Below are 10,063 nucleotides of genomic sequence, written 5' to 3'. Positions count from 1 at the left end.
ATACTGCATGATCAATGTAAAATTTGTGGGCCAAGACATTCTTCCCATAACTCATCTGTCTACAGGACAATAGGGTAGGAGCCTCTTGGAGACAGAGCCTCCTGGTGAAATCAGTAGGACTTGGTCACTGCACACCCTGGACTTTGATTCCTTTATCTATTTGTTGCAGCAGCAACACCACACTGCTTCAGTGAATGCATGACTGACAGAGGAGGTAACACCAAAGTGACCATGTGATTCTGGGAGAGGAGGAAATGACATTTCAAAGAGGCGGATGTATTTTATGAGTCAAAATTTTCCCCAGCCCCATTCTCCTGAGTCCCTCCCCTTTGCTTCAAAGAGTTGCCAGCTTTAACATCCTACGTTCCTTTTGGCTGTTCCTCACAAATATAATTAATCTCTCCATGATATTATCTCACTTCTTTATTTGCACAGTGATTTTCAACACCATTCCTCACAATCACAGCAGTCAAAGGATCTGCTAAAAATTGAGTAAAACATAGCAATGAGTAGTTCAATAGTGCTGAAGGCTACCAGCATAATCAAAATTCCCTGTAACAGAAGAAAAAAATAAAAGAATCATGGTATTAGCACAATAATGGTTTTTCAGATGATAATGAGGTAACAATGCCCAGATAAGAAAGTTTCCCCACATATCAAAGGTAGCTAATGCTTACAAAGCAAATTAGTAGAGGCTCGTTGCAATATACAGATATTTTAGTACAGTACTACATAGCACAGCACAGTGTGGTACCCTACAGCAGAGCACAAAATTGCACAGGCCTTCATTTCTTTCTTCTTCAATGCACTTAGACTGGAATCAGATTCCATACGGGCAACATTGGCAAATTTTCTCAAGGTATAAGTAGCTTTATTGCTCTTTGGTATTCCATTGACAGATTTCAGATTAAGCTTTCATCTAAAAAATTGATCTAGGTGATCCAGGTGATTTAGCAGCGTTTCAGGGCTTTTAAATTGTTTTAAAAAGTGTGGGGGTTTTTTAATGTAGCATTTTTCTTTGTTTCTAGACTAGGTTCAATTCACACATCCCATTTTACTATTACCAAAATTAATCTATTCTCTTCTCCCCTGTTTTCTGTGGTTCTACTACATTCTGTTCCTTCGAATCTTCCATATGAAAAATTATGGATCCCCTTCTATTAGGATTCCCTTTTCCTTAGATGATTAGTTTTCAAATTTCTCAGCAATTTTTTATGGATCTTATTGGCTATTTTCTCTCTCCATGAAGATTCATATCTTTTACGTGCCTTTACACTAAGTTCAGAAAAGCAGAAATAAATGCCTGTTTTAAATCTATATTGTTTTATCAGAAACCCAGTCTAAATATTAAAACCAAAACCATAAAAACGCTCCACTCATGATTCTAATGTACATCCAGGGCTATAACTACTACCATACTGCTATACTTGCTTTTTCTTCTAATATATCACTTTTTTATATATTATTCTCATTGATGTATATGTTTTATCTTCTGTACTCATCTGTGAATTTCTCAAGTTGGGGGTAATAATACATTTATTGTTCTATTCTACAATGCCTGGTTGAATGCCTATTAGATGCTATGATTTCTGTACATGTTTGTGAGTTAAATAATACATTTGTCTGCAACATTATTTGGATGATGCTGATTAGGTTCTAATAAACCTTTATGATTAAACACATTACTCCTCACCCTAAAAATGCAGCATACTTACAATGAATAGGGTGTTAACAGCCTTACACTCACTAACTTCTCCAGAATAGCCACAAAGGTAGTTTTGATCTAGAATGAAACCAAATACAAGGAGAATGATTCCAGCTGTTGCTGCCAGGACACTAAAACAATTCATTGTTTGGCTCATCCTCATCTGAAAGAGAGTAAAAACATAACACAATTACCAGGCTCCATCTGAGTCTATAGACAAAACAATGGGTGAGGAGACTGGGCAGCAGGATTTTGGTCTCAGCACTACAATGCCATGAAGCAGCCATATCATCTTATGAATGTCCCTTCACCTAACTGGGCTTCAGGTCCTCATCTACAGAATAAGGGGAACCAGTGAACTTTTAATAACCCTTCCATCCCCCATAATCTGTGCCTAATTTAAATCCTATTTAATTAGGGGGAGGGGTACACACTGGACAATAAAAGTTCTTAGAGATAGCCACATTGAATTTTGATGCTCTGGTCAAAGTTATAACTTATTTATGACTCTGTTTAATACATACTATATTTAATATACATATATATTTAACATATACTAGTACACTGTATACTATATATTATATATATATTTAACACACACACACACACACATATATATATATATATATATATATATATATATATATATATATATATATATATACATATACATATATACATATATATACTTGCAATTTTTTTTCTTACCAAAACTGCAAATCTATAGGTGGCATTCTTTGCTGAAAATAATTTATTGGCTTATTAATATCTCATAGCTTTGATTCTCTGAGAAAAGTAAAATTATGCTGCTTATAGTTTATCTGTAAGTTAAAGATTTGCATTCATTAACACTTATTATTTATTTTCTGATTCTGCATATCAGGTTAAATTATGTCATTTACATAGTGTGCTTATCATATAAGTGTCAAATGACTGCCTGTCAAAGTGTCTGGCATGCAGTAGGCACCAGAAATACTTATGTTGGCCCACAGGCTGAAGGGTCTTGAGTTCGATTCTGGTCAAGGGCACGCACTTCGGTTGCAGGCTGGGGAGCATGCAGGAGGCAACCAATCAATGTGAGAGGGTTCTCTCTATCTGTCTCTCCCCCTCCCTTCCACTCTCTCTAAAATCACTCTCTCTAAAAATCAATAGAAAAATACCTTCGGGTGAGTAATAGCAACAATAAAAAATTAAAAAAAAGAATGAGTGAGATACTGTAATAATGCCATCTGCCCTCTGGTTGAGGAATTTGGACAAGTTATTTAATCTATGCCTCGGTGTCTATATATAAAATCAGAATTAAACTGGATGACCTAGGAAACTTGCTTTTGGTTCTAATGTTTTATGATTCTATGAAAAAAATAAGCAAATAACATTGATTGGTATCAGTAATTGACAGTTTGTGGAGTTATAGTGGCTTAATGATTTTCCAAATTCATTTTCAAGACTCAAAGGAATTATTTCAAAGTTATAAATACCTTTTTAATAAAGGGAAAATATAACTCACCACAGTTTGTGTGCCTTTTCTTTCCAATGCAATTAGGCAGGCCCCAGAATAAATGAACTGTTAGAAAGAATACATATCTTAGTGATGGACATAAAGAGTTCTCAGAGGATAGACTTCTACATGGCCCTTTCACAGTCTGGCAGGGGAGTGAGAAAGGTGAGATGCCTTGTATGGGTTGTCCATAAATGAATAGTGGACAAAATACTGGACTAGAAGTTTGCTTTAGCTTTAACTATTTATTTGAACATGAGAATTTTTAAAAACTTTACTGAGATTTCATTTTTCTCATCCATCTTCCTTTTATAGCTATTGCAGACATCGTGACATACTGGTGTCAATTCAGTTTACAGCCAATAAGATCAGATTCCATCATTCCTGTAGGAAACATCCTTCCTACCTATGTGCAATCTGATGTGTTCTCTTGGATGGAAACATAAGCAGAGTTGCAGCTAATATTCTGGGAGTTATATAAAAATACCAAAATTTTCATTGTGATGAGTCATAGTGGTAGGATCATTGTCTAAGAGAAATTTCAAATTTGATCACAGTTTATCCACTTTTTAAATTTCTAGTTCATTCTGTGGTATTTCTTCAGCCTCATTCCTCCCCTCTTACTCTCTGCACTGAACTCTTACAGTTCTCAGAATAAATACTTTAAGCTTTTCTCTTGTTTTTCATGTTTCTCCCTTGACATACAGCAAGACATCCTACCTCTTACACCCAACTATCCCCCACTCCCTTCCTCCATATGTGTCTTCATCTGATTAAAATTCTTTAAACTTGGTCAAGCTGGAAATATCTCTGGGAAACCTTCCCTCTATTTTTTAAGTGCCTTTCCTATAGAGACAGCTTGTGTGTCCTCTGTCACCATTCATCACACCACATGGTAATTTTTTCATGTATTATTTTTGTTTGGTTGTTTTTTGTTTTCTCCCAGTTTTATTGAGAAATTTGAGGCCTGGTGCACAAAATTCATGCACAGGAGGGGGGGTCCCCTCAGCCCAGCCTGCACCCTCTCCAATCCAGGACCCCTCAGGGGGTGTCCTAGGGATAGGGCCTAAACCGGCAGTCGGACATCCCTCTCACAATCCAGGACCGCTGGCTCCTAACTGCTCATCTGCCTGATTGTCCCTAGCTGCCCCCCCTGCCAGCCTGATTACCCCTAACCACTTCTGCCTGCCAGCCTGATTGCCCCTAACTGCCCCCACTGCCAGCCTGTTCACCCCTTACTGCCCCCACTGCCAGCCTGGTCACCCCCAACTGCCCCCCCTGCTGGCCTGGTTGCCCCCAACTACCCCACACACACACACCAGCCTGGTCACCCCCAACTAACCCCCCTGCCGGCCTGGTCACCTGCTGTTCAGTCATTTGGTCATCCCTCACTAACCCCCCTGCTGGCCTGGTCACCCCACACAGCCTGCTGTTCAGTCGTTACTGTGAGGGCATCCTGACCAATTTACATATTACCCTTTTATTAGTATAGATAATTGGCATACATCACTATATAAGTTTAGGGTGTGCAGCATAATGATCTAACTTACATATATCATTAAATGATCACCATAATAACTTTAGTTAGCATCCATCTTCTCATTTAGATACAAAACAAAAAGGAAAAAGAAAGAAAATATATATTTTCCCTTGTGATGAGGCCTTTTAGGAGGTACCCTCTTTAAAATATCATATATATTATACAACAGTGTTAAATAGTCATCATGTACTTTTTTAATCTTATAATTGGGAGTTTATGTCCTTTGACACCACCCCTGCCTTTGGTAATGTCAGATCTGATCGCTTTTGTTTTAATTAAAAATTTGGGGATGATGTTGGTTACTAAAATTATATAGGTTTCAGCTCAGCTGACATGGCTCAGTGATTGAGCATTGAACTATGAACTAGGAGATCACAGTTCAATTCCTAGTCAGGGCACATGCCTGGGTTGCGGACTCAATCCCTGGTGTGGGGTGTGCAGGAAGCAGACAATCAATGATTCTCTTTCATCATTAATGTTTTTGTGACTCTCTCCCTCTGCCTTCCTCTCTGGAGTAAGTAAAAAAATATATATTTTTTTTAATTATATAGGTTTCAGTTCTATAACATCATCTGTAAATTGCTTTGTGTGCCCACCATCCCAATTCAAATATTCTTCCATCATCGTATATTTGACCCTCTTTAATCCTTTCTACCCTCACCCCCTTTTGATTCCACATATAAATGAGATCATACAGTATTTGTATTTCTCTATCTAGCTTATTTTGCTTAGCATAATGATCTTAAGTTTCATCTATGTTGTCACAGTTGGCAGGATATCCTCATTTTTTATGACAGAATATTCCATTGTGTGTGTGCAAACTTCTTTATCCATTTGTCTGTAGAACACAGCTTTTTTCCATGTCTTGGCTGTTGTACATAATGCTGCTATGAATATGGGGGTATCGACATCTCTTTGACATAATGTTTTCATTTCCTTTGGATATATTCCCAGAAGTGAAATTGCTGAATCACATAATAATTCTTGTTTTAATTTTTTGGAGGAATAGCCACACTGTTTTTCATAATCAGAGCCCATGTATTTTATTAACCTTTGAATCCTGATTGCCTTCTTCTATGTATCTGGCTCAGATGGTAACTCATTTGAATGAATGAATGGACAAATAACCTCAAGACCCAAAGAAATATTCCCAAAGGAACTTCAAGACACAATGATGAAATATCAGTAACTGCTGAATTAATGGGGAAATAATTTCAACAAGGTTTATTTTTATTTTGACATTTCAAAGCCTATCATACAACTGAATATTGTTCATTTTGAAACTAAGAATTCTCTAATATCCCTGTTGACATGGCTTCACATTGAACTTGATTTACTATACTCACCAAAATGGAGCTCCAGAATGGATATCCTGTAATAAATATAAAAGGGAACCTTGGATACGGTTCTTCAAACATGAAAAAGAAAATTACCCCAAAAGAAAAGTTCATCAGTCCAAGCAGTATCTGGATAGTCTGTAAAGAGAGGAAAAGGACACAGTAAGGAAAAAGCAAAATGGTGGGTTCCCCTTTAGAAAATTTAGATCTCCTTTTGATAAAAGGAGTTGGCAATTATCCTCTTTTATAAATAAGGGAAGGGTAGTAGAAGCCCCTTTATTATGTACCCAGGCATTTTTGGATCCCTCTACCTGGTATTTGGTAATGAGAAAAATTATTTAAATCAATGCTCCTAAAGATTTAGTCCATGATTTGCAGCCTTAGGATCACCTAAGAATTAGAGGTGCAAATTATCATGCACAATCCTATACTTACTGAATAAAATCCCCAGGATAAAATTCAAAATAGAGCTACTATATGGTCCAGCAGTCCCAATTCTGGGTATATATCCTAAGGAAATATAATCACTACCTCAAAGAAAAATTTATGCTATTATTTACAATAGGTAAGACATGGGAACAATCTAGGTAGATAAAGAAAATGAAATATCTGTATGTACAAAAGGCTAAGTGACCATCTGACCATCCGACCAGTAGCTATGATGCTCAATGAGCACCAGGGGGCAGAAGCTCAATGCAGGAGCTGCTAAGCTGCGGTGACTTGGTGATGCACCCGGAACCAGAGAGGAGGGAGCCTGATTCCGGGATGCGTCACCCAAGAACTGCCTTCTCGCAATCCAGGACCCCTTAGGGGATGGTGAAGAGCCAATTTCAGCCTGACCCTGCAGGCCCGGCTGAGGGACCCCACCTGCCAGAGGGACCCTGCTCACTCCACAGATGGCCTTCGAGCCATGGCGCCGCCCCAGGTGCAGCCTGCTGGGGAGGGACCATGGAGGTTGGCTCTAGGGTGTGTCTGGCCCATCTCACCCAGTCCCACCTGACTGGCCACCTTCAAATTAATTTCCTCTCAGTGTGCATGAATCCATGCACTGGGCACTAGTTCAGTATAAAAAAGAAAATTCTGCCATTTGCAATAACATGGACGGACCTTGAAGAAATTATGCTAAGTGGAGTAAGAGAATGACAAGTAGTTTGTATGTGGAATCTAAAGACATTGAACTCAGAATCAGAGAGTAGAACAGTGGTTGTTAAAGGTTCAGAGGTTGGGGAGACTATGGAGATGTTGGTCAAAGGGTACAAACTTTCAGTTAAGTTCCAAGCTCTAAGGTACAATATAGTGACTACAGTTAACAACACTATATTGTATGCTTGAAAGTTACTATGAAGTTGAGTTTTAATGTTCTCATCATACAACAACAAAAATGGCAATTATGTGAAAGATGTGATAACTAACCATATTGTGGTAAACATTTTGCAATATACATGTGTATCAAACCATTATATTATACACCTTAAACTGTACAAAGTTGTATGTCAATTACATCTCAACAAAGCTGGGGGGAAAACCACCAAGTCTGTGGCATATAAATGTTAACGTTTGAAAAGTACTGAATTCTAAATCACCACGCAGGCCTGGTCTCAAATAGCAGTGGACTGTCAGAAGCCCTTATGTCAACGACCCATCCTTTGAGCCTATGGAGGTATTGTCATGTCCCAGGATTCACAGCACTCCCCCATCTTTTCTATTTTTTGTCTCTATGCCACACTTGTGATGCACTACCACACCAAGCAGTGGTTTGACGAATGCTGGGAAAGATTGGTGAGAATGACATGAAGAATGGAAGGTATACAAAAGAAGAGTCTGAGTCCTTGCCCTCTTTCATTCCCGTCCACCTTCTCCATCTGAGGAATCTCATTTTCTCCCATTGCAACTATTACCTTAATGTAGTTGAGTGGTAAACAATATCATTTCCCTTAATTCCAGATTCATATTTTTAGCTCTTGTCAAACATCCCCACTTGAATATCCCATGGGTAACACCACTGCATATTCAATATGTCCAGTCAAGTTCACTCTCTAAGACGATGGAGCCTTCCTATACAGCTCTCCTCGTTACTTTGTGAGCTCTCACTAGAATTGCATTTACCAGTTCCTTCAGGGAAATCTCAGCTTCTTCTAGCATGCACTTGAAAACTCTTCTACCCTCTACCCATTGCCCATCTCCAAAGCTGCTTTCACATTTTAAAATATTTGTTATAGCAGCAGCCCACTTTTTGGTACCAATGTCTGTCTTAGTCAACTTGGGCTGCTATAACAAAGTATCATAGACCCAGTGACTTATAAACAACAGAAATTTATTTCTCACATTTCTGAAGACTGAAAGTCTGAGATCAGGGTACCAGAATGATCAGATTCTGGTGAAGGCCTTCTTCTGGCTTATAGACTACAGACTTCTCTGTTGTATCCTCACAAAGAAACCTAGCATTCTGACCCCCTACTTATTAATAAAATAATTATCCCACAAAGTCTCTGCCTCTAGATACCGTCACGTTGGGATTATGGCTTCAAATATGAATTTTTGAGGAACACACATATTACATTCCTAACACACCTTCAGTAGCATTTACATTGGGGCAAATCTTACTTACCCCAAAGATTTTTATTTTTGTAGTACAACATTTTGAAAAGGGCATGGTAGATTCGTAGGCTGTGGCTATATTTTTCATTGACTGAAATTCTGAAGCAGTGAGCTCTGGAGGAAATACCATAAATACAGGATGGTGTGCAGAGTTTGAATCCATGATGGTATAGTTGATATTTTGAAGGGTAAAATTATTTAGTTGGTACTTCAATCTAGACCATGCTCTTATCGTGTCCCAAGGCTGTCTGGGGCACTGGCATTGTTGGGCTTTGTCTTGGAATTCTAGAACCATAAAGTCACAGAGTCATGGAATCTCAGGTCAAGATCTCAAGAAGGACAATGAGTAAAAGACCCAGGTCTGGAGGGTCGGAGGGCCTGACTGGTAGTCCTGGTTCACGTTGGGATTATGGTTTAGTCAGAAATTTCCTGTGACCTTGAGAGGATCATATCCCCCTGTCTTGGTTTCAGCTTCCTTATATGTACATTGATCAGGTTGGACTAGAAATCTATAAATACATTTCAATTTCCAAATAAAAGAGTATTGTGAACATTTATTTTTAAGTCAGGTAAAGGGAAAAACCCCTCTTGCCCTAAAATTAATTAGTCACTGCTTAAAGTAGACAATTATTATTACCATTTTAATCACGGTGGCCAGGTGTTTTGCTTTTGCTTTGTGTCCACATTTCCAAAGTTCATTTTTGTTGGCTCTTTATCAGCTAAATGTCTTATGTATCTTTATGAGCTTAGCTATAAAACATTGGAAATGTCACACTGAGCTATTCCAGAAGTTATTTTACCTCATTTCTCCATTTCAACATGGCTGTGGAACTTTACAGTCTTCTGCTAATCAATCTACTAGGCCCATTGGTACACGCATAATGTGTATTTGTGCACTACTTTTTTTTCTTTCCATAGCCTTAGATTTCTTCTTATTTCCTAATCTGACACAACTTACTCTCTTTATAGGATTAGTCCTCTCCTTCTCACTTCTTCTGCTCTGATTCTCTTGTTAGATAATTCCAAGGAAGGCTCTCTGTGCTCTTCCTCTTATTATTCTCCTATTGCCACTGAAGCTCAATTTTACTTGTTTTTAAGTATCTAATCTTCGTCTCTACTGCAAAATCTCCCTGTTTCTTCTCTACTGCAAAATATCCACACTCTAGAGAATTTGACAGAAGCAGTCAGTTAGTGTGACCAGATATCCCCTAGTTAGTGGTTCCCAAGTCCTTTCATTTTCTCTTGATTTTAAATTCATAAATGATAATAGCTCTAGATCTTATCCATGAATAATGATAAAACCCAGTTTCTCTCCCAGATACATCTTAGAAGGGGCAATTAGAAATGAGGAAAGCAATTTGGGCTTCTATATTGCCTATTGATCT

The 10,063-nt window shown here is 38.2% G+C and overlaps 1 protein-coding gene across 1 annotated transcript; it reads right to left on the bottom strand.

Annotated features, from left to right (window-relative positions):
* Positions 1 to 441: 441 nt before the first annotated feature.
* On the bottom strand, positions 442 to 8,841 carry MS4A5 (membrane spanning 4-domains A5; the record flags this gene model as incomplete). The annotated part of the gene is made up of 6 exons (XM_079788055.1): positions 442 to 552; positions 1,716 to 1,868; positions 3,213 to 3,269; positions 6,090 to 6,218; positions 8,187 to 8,348; positions 8,689 to 8,841. 6 exons carry the CDS (start codon positions 8,839 to 8,841, stop codon positions 442 to 444), a joined length of 765 nt encoding a protein of 254 aa, XP_079644181.1.
* Positions 8,842 to 10,063: the final 1,222 nt, after the last annotated feature.

This window comes from Cnephaeus nilssonii (assembly GCF_951640355.1).
Source record: "Cnephaeus nilssonii genome assembly, chromosome: 13".
Classification (NCBI taxonomy): Eukaryota; Metazoa; Chordata; class Mammalia; order Chiroptera; family Vespertilionidae; genus Cnephaeus; species Cnephaeus nilssonii.
This window is presented reverse-complemented; position numbering and strand designations above follow the sequence as displayed.